The sequence below is a fragment of the Sycon ciliatum genome, chromosome 9 (assembly GCF_964019385.1).
Source record: "Sycon ciliatum chromosome 9, ocSycCili1.1, whole genome shotgun sequence".
Taxonomy (NCBI): domain Eukaryota; kingdom Metazoa; phylum Porifera; class Calcarea; order Leucosolenida; family Sycettidae; genus Sycon; species Sycon ciliatum.
This window is the reverse complement of record NC_088651.1, coordinates 11838350-11854569: the sequence shown is the minus strand read 5'-3', so window position 1 is coordinate 11854569 and position 16220 is coordinate 11838350. Positions and strand designations below refer to the sequence as shown.

Here is a 16220-nt window from a genome sequence, read left to right as displayed (position 1 = left end):
CGATAGTGCGGGTTCGAATCCCAGGTTATGTCTCAAACATAAAGTAGAAACTTATAAGAATTTATAACATCCCTATGCTTTTTTTGTCTAGGTCATCAAGGCAAAAAAGCATAGCATAGGGCCCTGAGCTTCCAAGCTCTCTCGTTTAGTTTGTTGAAATGCTATTTTGAAGTTTGCTATGGTCAGCATTTCTATGGACTGTAGTTGTAGACTTTCAAGAAAAGGAGGAGTGTGATGTTGCAGGCCTCCTGGTTAATACTATAATTATTATAGTATTGTACTATTATAGTATCTTGTACGATATTTATATGTGTATCTGTTTTGTTCCCTTTCTCTGTGCTTTATGTTCCTGGTTATTGGTCTTTAGTTTTGTCTTTGTTAGTGCTTTGGTTTGACCATTACTGTAATAATAATAATGTCCCAGAACATTACACAGGTGTACTACCAAACAGGATTGGGGGTAGGTCTAGGTCAGTGCGTCGGAGGATAGCAGTCATAGCATGTGACTTGGTGGGTCCGAACGACACTTTCCACCGGCAACCCCACTAGTGCAGGCGGTTCGTAGATATCTGCAAGGCCTGTGCAGCGACCCGAGGGCACTGTGCTGAGGATACTAAAATGTATAGTGTCGTACCGTCCACGTAGGCCCCACGCTTAGCATTGCCAACAAGAACATCGATAGCGTCATTCACGTATATTAAACAGCGTAGTGCCCACGATACTGCCCTGGGGCATCCCTGCAGATATTTGGTAGAGAGAAGAAATCGGCCCGCCGACTGAGCACTGAACAGCCGTCAAAATAAGACGATAGCCAGCTATGGAGAGTGCCAGTAATGCCGAGCTCCCTGACCTTGCAGAGGAGGCCCACGTGGGAGACCCGGTCAAAAAGTAAAAAGTAAATTATCGTGTCCGTTCCCGAAGGGAACTCACGACGGCCGCTTACACCCGGTAAATCCTAGCGGCAGATGCAGCGCCTAACGGTGTAGGTGAGTGAATAAATCTCACAACCACTGGCAAAAGTGCCCAGAACGACCCCATTGGCTGCATCCATGTACCCCTTGTGCCTGTGGGTAGCAGTAAGCCTGGAAAAACCGCTCCCAAAAGGCCCCAGGTATATAAGCTGGGAGAATTCGTGCCATGCCGCCTTGGCAAACAATGGCCACCCAGGCGTTAAGTTAAAAAGCGCCTGCAGTGCGTCTGCCGTACCGAGACCCCTACAGATCTCAAAATGGTGGGGAACGAGGAGCTGCTGGCGCTCGAGATGGTTCATCAATAATTGGCGATTGACAATAGTTTCCATTACTTTTAATGTAATAGACTTGGATAGAAAGCCAAGGAAATTTTTACAGTAAAGAAAAAATGCCCAAGTAACTGCAAGTCAGGCTATAATGTGCACTAAAACCACCAGATACTAAACAATCAGCTCATGTGATAACATTGCACGACATTGACCCACGCTACTGACAGTACAGGTGGTACTGGACATTATACCCTAACTTGCAGTTTCTTGGTCCTTTTTTCTTTACTGTAAATTCCTTTACGCACCTTCACTTGGGGCAGGTATCCCTCCCTTCATCATGTACCGTCGCACACTCAGTGCTTGAGACCATTTTAAGCAATCCCCTTGATAATCTAGACACCATGTGCAGTGACCGTGTGTAATGCAGGTGATTTATTATGTTAATGTCCGTGCAGATTCAAAGGTGGCAGGCAAAACCACACCAGCGCAACAAGTTCCAATCCAAAAAAAAAGTCAACCATCGCAAAATCCAGGACAGTTCCCAAGAATTCCGGCGGTAGCCAATGCACAAGGATCAAAAATTCCTGGTAAGATCAAGCTAGGGGCTTCCCCAATGTTATAGGAGAAGCCCATTCGTTGTACTGTTGTACATCAAATTTGGTCATTGAATTTTTCTACAGTCAGTACTCTTGAATCACGGGCCTCCATTCGATATTTTAAACACTATTGGAACCACTGAAGAATTGATGAATATTGATTGGAATGAGAAATTGGGGGGGGGGGGGGGCATCTTGAGAACCCTAATCTTTTCTGATGGCACATTGAATTGTACTTTGTTTTCTCGTAAAAGAGGCCCTCATAACCTTGAGAATCCAAGAACCTTGGGGAGTACAGAGATATTGTCATGGTTATGTCTTGTGCAATCCAGGTCTGTCAGGTATGACCACCCCAACACCACCAGTGCCAGACCTAAGAAAAAGCCAAATATATCAAAGTCCGGGACAGTCGCAACAAACTTCACCAGCAACCGATGAAGATGGATCTGCATCTGCATCTGGTGAGCATAAAGGGAGTTCCCCATAGGGATATCAAGCAGCCATATGCAGGAGTGGTACTGTTGCCTTTGAGTGACATGTTACTGTGTGCAAATGTTTAGGGAGCGAAAATCTATAACACTCTGTGCTTCAGCGCCAGAGATAAGATATCATGCAGCTACTTCGAAGTACCCTATTTCAGCCATGCCAAAACAGTAACAGTGAGGGGGCATGGCAAGAGTTGCAATATCGTGGATCGACATGCAAAAGGCATAAACATTGCACTGTGGATGTAAGGGTATGTATCTCATTTTGGGGATATCCTACTTCTCAGCTTGAATCCCTAAATGCACCTATTAGGAAGCGATTCAAGTCAAAAGCACAGTTCAATCAACCATCAACAATAAAGAGGTTCTGCATAACGAATTTCGTCTCTGCTGATGACGGAAAATGTGACGAAATTTGAAGCGCGAAAATTCAAACGCCGGTAGGTTCTGCAGGACGAAACTTTGCTGCGCAATTTTCGCTGCTTTTCCAATGCTGCTTTTGCACTGATTTTTTCTGACTTTCTGACTGCGAAACCTCTTAATTTACTTGTTTGAGTCGTGAAGTGGTGTCCATGGCGTGGCCGTGCACGCGTAGGTGTAGGAGAGATGTCGGTGGATATAGGAGATGATTACGAGGAGTTGTTGTGTTGTTTCCTGCTACTGGAATTCGATGACGGAGACCTCGAGCAGGATGAATTGTTGTTTCTGGTCACTGGAATTCATTATGCAGCTGCTCGAGGTATGCTTATCGGTCATCAAATTGTGCCCATGCGTCTGGACATCGCAAGTCTGGATGATGAGACGTGCATCAGGCGCTTCCGCTTTACTGGCCAGCAGCTGAAAGACCTATACTTTGCGCTGCAGGTGCCGCAGAACTATAGATCTCCAGTTTGCCGGACCAAGTGGAGTGGCATGGAGGGTTTGCTGGTTCTTCTCCGACGGCTGTCTTATCCCAGCCGGTTATCTGACCTCTGTGATGAATTTGGGCGTTCAAAGCCTGTGCTATCGCTGATTTTCAATACAATGCTGATGTGGAAGTGGCGGAGATGGGGCCATCTGCTCAAAGATCCATTCACACAAGGATTCTTCAGCGCAGAGAGAGTTGCCACGTACTCCACAAAAATCACGGAGAAAGTCGGCCCCGATCTCCATGTGTGGGGTTTTATTGATGGGACCGTGAGGCCAATATGCCGTCCTGTCAGAGACCAGCAGCAATTTTACAACGGGCACAAACGAGTGCATGCCCTGAAGTACCAAGCAGTGGTCACACCTGACAGCATCATCGCACATCTCTTTGGTCCAGTGGAGGGGAGGAGGCATGATGCTGGTGTCTTGGCAGAGAGTGGACTCCTGCAGCAGTTGGCCGCACATATGGACGACCCACATGGAGTGCCGTATGCACTGTATGGAGACACGGCATACCCATTGTCGCCGTATCTGCAGAAGGCTTTCCAGGGTGCAGCACTGACAGCCGCACAGCGTGATTTCAACACGCGGTTCAGCAACGTGAGAATAGCAGTGGAGTGGGCCTTTGGAGAAATTTCTACACTCTGGGCCTATATCGACATGAAAAAACAGCAGAAGATGTTGCTTTAGCCAGTGGCTCTCTACTACTTTGTCGCTACACTTTTCACAAATCTGCATACAATTGCACGCTATGGGAACAAAACCAGCAAGTTCTTCGGAGTCAGCCCTCCCAGTTTGAACGAGTATTTGCAATGATGAGCTACTCAACCAGCGGACAGAACTGTTTCGTCCTTTTCGTCCCAGCATGAGCTATATATAAATCATTCACTGTATGATTACACTGTAGTAGTTGTAGTTTATCCGAACAAAACACACACACACACACACACACACACACACACACAGTGTGTGAGTGTGCTGCTATGTTCATACATTATGGAACTTCTGAATGTACCAGTGAACACTATCTGGTAAAGCTGCTGCCTGAATGTACCTGTCGAGAGCATGCATGCATGTATAGCCATTATTATAATTACTGCAGTAGCACATGAGGATCGATAAGCACGGCTGTCTTGAGTTACGGATATCTTGCCGTACTTCACATAGGGAGATGGGCTAAGCAGAGAGGAACAAATGAGGCATGCAGTTCTGTACTTTAGTTCTATGTGGAATAAAGACTGCTGTGTGAAAATAATGCAAATTCTGTGAGCGACAGTTCGTCCTTGACTTTTACTTCTTCACTGTTTCCATCATTGTTTTCATCAAATCCATCATCATCTTCCTCTCTTGGCGTGCATCTTCTCTGTCTGTCTTCTCTCGATCTTGCAGTTCCTCCCGGTCTTTGTCATCCTTTCTTGTCCTTGCCCCCCTCTCCCGTTGTGACTCCTGCAGCTCCTCCTTTCTTGTCTCTGCATCAACCTCCAAACGCTGCTTCTCTAAGTCTAATTTTTCTTTCTTGAATGGCAGACGCTCTTTCTCCGGTTCGGTCTTGGCCTCATCCTTCTTCTCCATGTAATCAATAAGGCTATCCAAAAATTGGCCGGACCTCCGCTTCTTGCCATCCGCTGCAGGTTTGGTTGTAACAGGGCCGGCACTTTTGTTGGAAAAGGTTTCGCACGCATCATCCCGCATTTGAATTGCATGATCCCTTTCTGTCGCTGCGGCTTGTGCTGACCTCTCTTTGGCCAATCCTCTCTCAGAGTAGAGGTCTTTCAGCTCTGTCAACAGCTGGTCTTTCTCGGTGTACTGCTCGCTGATGCGGTTCTGCAAAACAGAAATGCATATAGTACGAATGGAATTGAGCGCAAATCAGATAAATGTGTGCATCATCTGTCATTACATGGACTGTTGGAGATGCATAGGGAATTGCCTCACAAGAGGGTCTCACCATGGAACCTCCCACTCCATGCCGTCCTCTAAGTTTTTCAGTCTCTATGCCATCTCAGCTGACTATGAACGGTCTTTTATTGCTCCTACATGAAATGTTTACTATTGTTTATGAATCACCAGCAGCCATTTCTTGACACAAACCACAATGCACCAAAACGCACTAACAAATTAATCTTACTGTCGCTTCTTCGAGGCGTCGCCTTTGCAATGGTGGTCCAGTAGCTTCATCGCCCTGTCCCTCACCCCTTTCGTTGACGGAGCTAAATCGGGATGCATCTTGCGCAGCAAGCTCCAGCGCAACGTTTTCCATGGCATTCGACCCACGGACGAAAGGATGCGGGTGAGAGCGCAGCTGCCGAAGCAGGATGAGGTCCATCTCCATAGTGTATTGGAGGCGCTGGCATTCCGCCGTGCTGGATAGAGTACGTCTGGAGGAGACGCTACAACCATCACCTGAAGTGTCACTTTATGTACTTGGGATGGGAGTGACTGGAACTGGCGCTTGCACGGCGGGAGTCTGCAGCGGATCCACACCATCATCTTCCATCGCCATACGCCGTCCAAGACCTTCCATCGTAAGCTGAAGCTACCACACTGAACGACGTGCCACGGAGATAGAAACTAAAATCGACTCAGATCAAAGCAAGTCAGTACGTAGAAAGGGTATCCGGAGTGAAGCAAAAGGGCAACGAAAAATTTGTTCGCTGAACATTCGAGTTTCGCGCCCACTTCGACGAACATCTGTCCACGTTTTCGCTGCGTGCTCACAGTGACAAAAAAATGCAACGAAATTCGTTATGCAGAACCTCTTTATTGACTAATGATGGTGGGTCTTCAATATCCGGTGAGCATAGTGGGTCTTAAGCAATCACAACCCTAAAAATGGTATCAAACCATGATACCGAGGTTGGCATAACTACTCAGTGTAATACGTTTTTGCAACAAAGCGTATGCTTCACATGGCACTTTGAAATTGATACATACAGTAAAACCTGTAACTAAAGACCACCGTGACTAGCGACCAGCCTGGTACTACAGTAAAACCTGTAACTAAAGACCACCGTGACTAGCGACCAGCCTGGCACTACAGTAAAACCTGTAACTAAAGACCACCGTGACTAGCGACCAGCCTGGTACTACAGTAAAACCTGTAACTAAAGACCACCGTGACTAGCGACCAGTCTGGTACTACAGTAAAACCTGTAACTAAAGACCACCGTGACTAGCGACCAGCCTGGTACTACAGTAAAACCTGTAACTAAAGACCACCGTGACTAGCGACCAGCCTGGTACTACAGTAAAACCTGTAACTAAAGACCACCGTGACTAGCGACCAGCCTGGCACTACAGTAAAACCTGTAACTAAAGACCACCGTGACTAGCGACCAGCCTGGTACTACAGTAAAACCTGTAACTAAAGACCACCGTGACTAGCGACCAGTCTGGTACTACAGTAAAACCTGTAACTAAAGACCACCGTGACTAGCGACCAGCCTGGTACTACAGTAAAACCTGTAACTAAAGACCACCGTGACTAGCGACCAGCCTGGTACTACAGTAAAACCTGTAACAAAAGACCACCGTGACTAGCGACCAGCCTGGTACCACAGTAAAACCTGTAACTAAAGACCACCGTGACTAGCGACCAGCCTGGTACTACAGTAAAACCTGTAACTAAAGACCACCGTGACTAGCGACCAGCCTGGTACTACAGTAAACCTGTAACTAAAGACCACCATGACTAGCGACCAGCCTGGTACTACAGTAAAACCTGTAACTAAAGACCACCGTGACTAGCGACCAGCCTGGTACTACAGTAAAACCTGTAACTAAAGACCACCGTGACTAGCGACCAGCCTGGTACTATAGTAAAACCTGTAACTAAAGACCACCGCGACTAGCGACCAGCCTGGTACTATAGTAAAACCTGTAACTAAAGACCACCGCGACTAGCGACCAGCCTGGTACTACAGTAAAACCTGTAACTAAAGACCACCGTGACTAGCGACCAGCCTGGTACTACAGTAAAACCTGTAACTAAAGACCACCGTGACTAGGGGCCAGCCTGGTACTACAGTAAAACCTGTAACTAAAGACCACCGTTACTGGCGACCAGCCTGGTACTACAGTAAAACCTGTAACTAAAGACCACGGTGACTAGCGACCAGCATGGTACTACAGACCACTTCACCAGGCACAGGCGGTCTCATATTCAAAATGCAATGTGACTAGCGACTACCTGCTGAACGCGACCAGCGACTACCTGCTGAACGCGACCAGCGACCGCCTTTTCTTGTCCCAATGACGATTTTTGACCCGTAACTAGCGACTGTGATGTAGGAAATCAAATGTTGCTCGAAGCTCCTTCTTGAATCTTTGCTGATTTTCCATTGTCCTGAAAGGAATCTTTCGATACTGCAGCTGAAAATATTAACGCAGTTCATTTTGACTGTGGAGTCGGTGTGGACTGCACTACACCTGTCCATATTTCAAGCGCTGTCAAGAATAAACATGATAGGAAATGTCTTGGAGAGCGCATCGAAAGCGCTCTCTGATCGATGTTACTACTCGGAGTAGAAACGAATACTGAACGGCTCTTTCACCTCAGTCATACAGCCACAGACGAATCGATGATGGCATCAAGGAATCCAGAAACAAAGCAGCACCGCAAGGTTCTGATGCTGAAGGATTGCGTTCAAGCAATCGAGAAATCTTAGGGCAGTGGGTATGATTGGTCGCATGAACAAATTCGAAGCCCAGCGCAGTCGAAACTTCCAGAAAAAACGTTTGACTCCTGGCTTCAGAAGTAGCAGCTGAATTTGATGTCTGCCAAAAAAATGATCTTCGCTCTCTCTCTCTCTCTCTCTCTCTCTCTGTCTCTCTCCACCTCTCCGTCTTGCTCTCCAAGTGTTGTTTGACCTGAAATAAGAATGGTATTGCGCAAGTCCTGGGGAATTGTAACGTTATTAGCTGCATGTTGACATACATATCATATAATGGGATCCATATATGGTCACGCAGTGCAAACCTCTAACTAAAGACCACCTGCTACTAAAGACCGCTTTTCCTGGCACCAAGGGGTGGTCGTTAGTCACAGGTTTTAGTGTACTTTCTTCTTTGTATGAGTATTGAGTACCGGATAAAGGGGGGGGGGGGGGGCAGGGGTTGTCAACTGACAACCACTCTCTTCAGGTGTCATTCACTCTTGGTGCATGCGCTGGATAAAAAAATTCTTTTATTAGTGATGTCGAACAAATTATTGCCGTTTAGGGCCAGTCACCCATTGTCAGAACCTGCCCTTAGCAAGAACTATACATGAGCAGATAGTAGAACACCTCTAACACTGGGGACATGCTCACCATCATCATTTTTGGGTTTTCTTGATATGAACAAATTTGAATTTTTCTACTCGACTATACTGAAATACGTCCAAGCTTATAGCTACGCAGGAAAGCTGGCCCCTTCTCCGCGTTAAGTCAGCCATATCTGAATTGAGCCGTATCCTGATTGGTGATGTATGCTGCACTGTGTGCTTCACTGCAGTTACGCTGGAAACTAATGAGCCGACTTCAAGTTTGAACTCACAGGTAAGAGCTAGCGTACGGAAATACGCTACACTAACAAATGGAGAGCAAACAGTAGTGTCATAATTCTAAATATATTATTTTGTCATTATATGAACTTACGAACTTAAAAGTTGCGACTTCGGCGGTCTTTTAATCATCATGAAGTTGCTTGTTCCGACGAGGACCATAGGCCTCTGGCCGAACTTGGCACTTCACTGACTCACGGCTGCCATCCGGAGCACGCGAGGAGCACATCGCACCCTCTACTAGGCAAACCCCGCAACAAAGCACCAATCCCTGCTTAATACACTGTGATTCGGGGAATTTACCGCTCATCAGCTGAGCTTGAGTAGGCTGAGGAGGATAGTGCCTGAAAAGTGCGTGAGAGAGAGATGGAGACAGACAGAAATAGAAAGTATGTGTGTGTGTGTGTGTGTGGAGAGAGAGAGAGAGAGAGAGAGAGAGAGAGAGAGAGAGAGAGAGAGAGAGAGAGAGAGAGAGAGAGAGAGAGAGAGAGAGAGAGAGAGAGAGAGAGAGAGAGAGAGAGAGAGAGGGGGAGGAGGGAGGGGGGTTGGGGGGGGGGGAAGATATAGGGAGAGACAGAGATGGAGAAAGAGATCTTACTTCTTTAGGATTAGTTTGGACAATCCTCAATACCGGATTGGACTTCAAACTTCTCAGTTTCTTGACTTGGCTGCAAGCGTGTGTTATCGTTGTGCTCTTTGGTCCGGGAGGCGAGGCTGCGGTAAGTCTCCTCTACATATCTATCACCACATTTACAGTCGAGGTGGTATACAACATTTCGCTCTGTGCATGTTTCTGACAGACATGCAGACATGCAGGCGACACAAGCAGCTTTGGGCCACCCCTGTTTACAAGGCTTGGACGGGTCTGCATACCTGCGGCATAGTGGTTTGATGAGCGCAGACGTGCAAATCATCGAACTTAGACGGCGGCTCCTGTAGATCAGCTGGGCCTATATCTTGTAATTTACGGTGTAATTTATGAATTTTGTAGTGGATAGATTCGGTGTGAAACGGTAGGTTGAGGGTGACACGGTAATCATTCTGCACTCTGCCACGTCGAGAGCGCATAGCTCGTTCACGTGCGGAAACCATACCTGACTCTGGGTAGTTGTTGAATTGTAGGATGCTGGTTACCTTTTCTGCACTTCTTTTAAGGGTATCAGCATCTGAAGATAGACAGACGGCACGCAAGAACTCAGAGGAAGCAATTGCTTTCTTTTGCTTGTTGGGAACTTATGGGTTGTAGTCTGATGCCAAACCGCTCTGACATGGCTTGCAGTATAGTTCATAGGATATAGAGCCATCGTTACCAGTAAAATGCCAAAATCGGCCGGCCGAATTTTTCTCCGAAAATGAGACTTATCTAAAATCGCTTTGCAATTTGCCGATTTTGGGGGGTTTCTTTGAGAATAGAGAGGTTCAGTTACACATTTTTGCTCTTTTTCAAAACGAGGTGCAAATCTCATGTTACGTGTAATTTTTAGAGGTTAAGTTACACGTGCGACATTACGTGAAATTTTGCCTGGCAGGATTCGGGTTTAGTTCGCACAAATATCAAATCTTCCAACAAACTTGATAAATCTCGATAAAATTCCGGAAACTCACACAAATTCGGTCGGGATAACCAAGCGAAACTTCCAAAAACTCACGTCATGAACTTACGTGCGGGACAGTCAACTCACGTAAAACACGTCAAATTTTACGTGAGTTTTTTCACTTTTTGACGTAAAAGTTCACGGACGTAAGATTTTCACGTGAAACTTAACCTCTCTACTCGCCAAAAATCTACCTAATCCTCCAATATTTCACCAGTTTTGAAGCCAATATGCCGACAATTCTTTTAGCCGATTTCCAATACTTGGTCCGCGTCAGCGATATTGTCGCTTATCCTTCAGCTTTGTTTATATGTCGCCAATGCTTACTTGGCAGCCTATTTCATCGCAATTTTGGTTAGTAAGTTAGCTTACTAGGGCCTGAAAGGTCTAGCTACATTTCGAGTGGATTTCGAGAGCGAATGGTGGGTGATTCTGATTGATACAGCGCCGCATCAACATTATCTTGTTGCGCTGTGCAGGCAAGAGAAGCGCAAGCCACAAGAAAGTAATCGGCCAATCGCCGAAAATCTACCAAATCCTCCAATATCTCACCAATTTTGAAGCCAATATGCCAACAATTCTTTTAGCCGATTTCCAATATATTCCAATTTTGCAGCTGATTTTCGAACAATATGCTGATTTTGCAGCTGAGCGAAAAGCCGACTAGACTGATGTATTTTTTTGAGCTGAGCGAAAAGCCGAATAGCCGAAAAACGGGCCGATTTGGGGAAAGCCTACCTGAAAGCACGCTTTTATAGCCGTAGTGTCGCCCACAATGTAGTTCTTCTTAGGCCATAATTCAAAATTTGTTCTCTACACTTTTTCTTCCTATTTTCATCGTTTCATTGCACATTGTCATGACCGTTTTACATTGCACGAATAAAGTATACACAAATGTCGATTCAGCTTGTCTTATTGATTACGGTTGTCAACTTTCTGTGAATCTTATTCTTTCTATCTGTAGAATCATTCTCTTGAAGTGCTGCCTCCAAGGAAAAAAGCTATCACACCAGGTGCTTTTCATCAGAATACTCCTGGCTCCAAGGCATGCAAACATGCCAGCTCAAGTGTTGCTCTTGTCATCGCGATGGCATCTGTAGTAGTTTGGTACACTAATGCTCTTTCGGCATGGTGCTAGTCAGATATACACATACCACTGTTGATCCACTACGTATTGTGCTATCCAGTAATTTTCTTTCTATATTCTTCATTATTTTTGTTACGATACAGTATCTGATGCTCCGCATGCAGCATGATCCTTGCCCTATATGTACGGACAAGGAGCCTTCACAGAGCACCAGTATTGCACGTAGCAGCCCATGCATGCTTTGAATTCAAATCTGCATAATAGTATCTACTCTCTAGTGCGCTGTTGCCTCTGTGTGACTTGTAGCAAGTGCTGAAACTGCTGACTACACCTCTCTTCCTCTATCCTCATTCCTGCCTAGCTAGGTCTGCAGAAACACAAGCCTTTTGACGAGCTACTTTGTCAATATCGTTTTCGAAGACATCGACGTTTACTTTGAAGCTCTTGTACATCAAGAGCCACTATCCTGCATCGTGAAAAATCTGTACTTGAAAACTCAACAATGTTCTTTCTTCAATTTCCATTTTCTTTTTCTTGTTTCTTTTCTTCTTCGCAATTCTATTCTTCAAGGCAGTTTGAAAGATGTGTCCTACTCTTTTCTACTGCGAAGTACCAAAAATTGAAGTCATTGTCCTATGGCGGTAACAGGGGTAGATATTCCGTACTAACTGAACCATGTTGATAAAGACGCATGCACAAGATTGATCACAACCCACAAGGCGTTTCAGGACTATTGGAGCTTGTGGTGTTTTTTTGTGCTGTTTTGTCAGATGGTTTTTAAAGTGAGGATGAGAATTTGGGATTTTAGGGTATTTAGCACTCATGCTCAGACTTTCACCATTCTTTTAATTTTAGTACTCAGATTTTATTGAGCGGCATTTTACTGGGACAAACTACGCGTAGAAAGTCATCATGGCATACGGACAGTGGAACCCACAGGCCGATAAACACTTTCTGTAATACTGTATGGTTCTGTTCTCTCTCTCTCTCTCTCTCTCTCTCTCTCTCTCTCTCTCTCTCTCTCTCGGAATGTAGAGGCCGGTGAAAGTTGGCTTCCTATAGGTAGTGGTGTCCAAACTCTTAGTGTTAATGTTACGTGATATTTGTACATCCAAGAAGGATAATCTGCCGTTTTGTTCCGCTTCCGACGTGAATCTCAACGCCGGATGCAGGGCCGGCGGAACCGGTCAGGCTGGTCCGGCCATGGCCGGACCACTTTCCCAGCTGGATGGTCCATGTGATTCGTGCAAAACTGGTGTAAAAAATCCAGAGGTACATGACTCGATTGTATTGCCGACGTGTGATGTGCTTCGAAGTAGCTCAGGACTCCGTGACCGGGACTGTATGGCTGATATGGATAAAAAAAGTTGTGTTTGTGTTCTTTTACTATAATTTTCTGCATTTTCTGGAGCCTTAGAGATGCCCAAATTCGCTCTATTTCACGTAAATTTCAAATATTCCTCCCGGGGGAGGTCCCCCGCACCCCCCTCAAAGGTTCGCCGGACCACTCCCAAACTCCTTCCTCCGGCCCTGGGATGGATGCTATTCAGAGTTAGTAGAAAAGTCCCACAGACATCCTCATCCTCATCGTGACAGTACACATCGTCTACAAAACGACAGTACATAGAGGGCCACAATGATGGACTAATGGACGCTTCACAGAACCCTACAAATATATTAGCCAATACCAGACCAAGCGGCGAGCACATGGCAACGCCATCTATTTGTTTATACATAACGTTGCCAAATGAAAACTCAACGCCAGATGTAACCATTAACATGAGTTTCACAAACTCCGTTTGGTTCAAGGACGGCGGAGTAATGGACTTATTGTGGTACAGTGTTGTTGCGCAGATGTCAATGGTCTCCCGTAGTGGCACGTTAGTAAATAAGCTGACCACGTCATACGAACACATGAATCCGCTAGATTCAAAGTTTGCGTCCCTTAGCTTTTCCACAAACTCGAAAGTATCTTTGACGCAGTGGCTATTGTAGAGGTTGAGTACCGGCTGTAGCATGGCACATAGCCACTTGGATGTTTTAAATTGCGGCGATCCTGACATGCTCAGTATTGGTCGTAAGGGGATGTTCTTCTTGTGAATTTTTGGGAGCCCATACATTCGTGGTCTTGTTGATCCCGTCGGTGCCAGATGGTCGTACTCATAATCAGAAATTTGATGTGTTTTTGGAAGAGACAATAGGTATTTGCTAAGTTTAGTGTCGATGTTTTCTGTATGATCATATACATCGCACGGTCCGAGTCTGCAAAATTTCGTCTTGTCCTCCAGAATGACCATCATCTTGGTTTGGTAATCCGGTTGGCGCCGGTTCTGCGCGCGTGGAGAAGGATGTTCGTGGTATCGTATGTCCGTCTTATCCGTGCGTCAAGCTGTACATCATATTTGGGACAGTGCGTGCGTTCAGTGTGAAGAAGGATGTTCTACCTACCCTTAGTAAAAGTAACCTTATCTATTTCTTTCAATGCCGACAATGTAAAGATCGGTATGTAGGTAGAACCCTTCAGCACCTGGGCGCGCGCATTCGTCAACATGTGCCGTTAGGTTTGTTCCGCTTGATGCGCGTGAGTGTCGTCCTCGCCGTGGTCGTCCTCCAAAATGTGCTGTCCAGTCCGTCGGGGGATCTTCCTCTTCCTGTGAAGATGTGACTGCATGCCCGTCCTCCTCCGCGTGTGTAGGGCAGGGTCCAGCTGAGAACAGCGTGAAAGATGGTGAAAGACCGACACGTAAACCACCGAAATTGACAAAGGATCTGTCTGCGTCGGGAAGGGTTACGCGAAGCCAAGTAAAAATACGGACTGGTGAGGACGCACGTACAACGACAACGAAAGTGACAACAACAGTCAATATTCGAAAACGTGGTAGACCGCGAAAACGAACCTCAATATCGAACACCGGACAAGTTGGAGCAAGAAGCTCAATAGAAATCCGCAATTGAGGAGACGTAGCTGAAAGGACACTGGGCATCGCGCACACAACGGCTAGTGTTAGAAAACGTGGAAGGCCGCGGAAAAGCAAAGAGACGGATAGTGGTGATGCCGCGAAGAGGCGAGATGACTGGACATCGGAAAGTCAACGGAGCTAAGAATCGCACTTCGTCAATCAAGCAACATCTGTCAGCCCGTACCAATTGTCGTGAGTTGTACAGTGATAATGTTTTCTCAATATTGTCACGTAGTAGATGTGCGTTGCATCTGGCTGTGTTAGAAGCTTTGTATATCCTAAGTTAGATCCTGAACTTTGCGTACAGAAAGAAAATGTGTTGTCGCTACAATTGTTTGGTGTTACTCCAAGTCGAGGTGTTAACAATGTAACTTAATTTGCTCACTATGTTCTTGTCACTATTATTATTTCCTTCGAGTTTTGTGTCGTGCTGAACTTGATAATTTTCCACCTTGTCACGAGTGTTGTTATCTCATATCTTTACGCTATATACGTTTTAGTCTTTCCAACTTGAGCCATTCCCTGTATAATCCTTGATGAGAAGGGACCAAAAACGTTCGGATACTTTGACAAGTGCTTTATTTTGACTGGATGTGTGTTTGCGTGGATACTTACGACCCAACACGTACCTTCGTTATTAAAATAATAATAATAATAATCTTCACTAGTTTGAGGGAAAGAGACAAACGGGAAAAGTCTGAAGAAATAATTGACTGCCACCACCAGGACTCGAATAATAATAATAAAAATAATAATAATAATAATAATAGCGCCCTCTACAAACGATGCGCAGTGCACTCGATGACCTAGATCATAGAAGCAGCGTGGTGCAGGCTGTTCAGGCACGTACTACATCTGCCAGACGGATGACCAGCGGTCATGGCAATGGAGAGTACCTGCCTCCATGTGCAAGCTTGTACTTGTTGCTGATACACACTTGTCATGCTTAGTTCTTACTTGTATACCCTTGTTTCCTGCACACTTTTGTAAGAAATAGCACATCGATAGTATTATTACCCTAAAATTGTTCAAACAATGTTCGTTAGTGTAGTGTGGCAAAGTTGTTGCCACTTGTGCCTAAATGTGTTTTTTGTCACCTTCTTGTTTATGGATGTCGATGACGATACTGGCAAGACTATTGGACAATATGGTCAAACCACGATTCAAGGACGCAAAGCAACATTCCACACAACTTGTGTGGCTCAAAAGATGCCTCCTTGGCTCTCCATCCCAGTCCATTCCAGCACACCTGATGAGCCGTCCTTATCTATACGGCGAAACGATCGTCGTGTGAAACCGCTGCTTGTTACCGCTGCTTATTGTCCATCTAAATTTTCATAGACGTAGTACAGTGCTGTGGTAGTGAGGCGTTCCGTTTTGCATGATTCTTGTTCGCATAGCTTCCCCTTTTTCTGATCTTCGCATCTTTTGAGCCACACAAGTTTGAAATCTTTTATTCTCACGATGGCCTGTGGCTAATAAGAGAAAAAGTAATTACAGCCACTGGGATCAGATACAGAGAGATCAAAGTTTAGCTGCTTGCTGAGGCAGTAGCGATGGCAATAGGGGGTTTATCACATATGCTGGGCGCAATGGAGCTATAGATGTGCTGAGCAATGTGAGCAAGTACATACGGAAGAGATGACAAGTGGGAGGATGTTTGCTTTGAAATCTTGTCTGGGGTTGATTTGCCGGAGGCTGAGTGGAATGCTATTAAAGAGATCAAGAGAAGCATAGATGGGGGAGTCTCTTAGCCGGTTTGTACGTGTTGTGGGTAGCTCAAAGGTTCGGGGGAACCGGAGCGTGCGA

General features: G+C 45.7%; 1 protein-coding gene across 5 annotated transcripts in view; it reads left to right on the top strand.

Moving 5' to 3' along the window:
- The window catches only part of LOC135825216 (mucin-2-like), a 39561-nt gene extending 27516 nt beyond the window's left edge, over window positions 1–12045 (top strand). For all 5 annotated transcript variants that reach the window (XM_065337953.1, XM_065337952.1, XM_065337954.1 and 2 more), the window contains 4 exons: window positions 1696–1827; window positions 2169–2297; window positions 8721–8764; window positions 11329–12045. In XM_065337953.1, coding sequence (XP_065194025.1) covers window positions 1696–1827; window positions 2169–2297; window positions 8721–8764; window positions 11329–11502 — 479 coding nt within the window. In that variant the 3' untranslated portion in view covers window positions 11503–12045. The remainder of the gene's footprint in view (window positions 1–1695; window positions 1828–2168; window positions 2298–8720; window positions 8765–11328) is intronic.
- Window positions 12046–16220: the final 4175 nt, after the last annotated feature.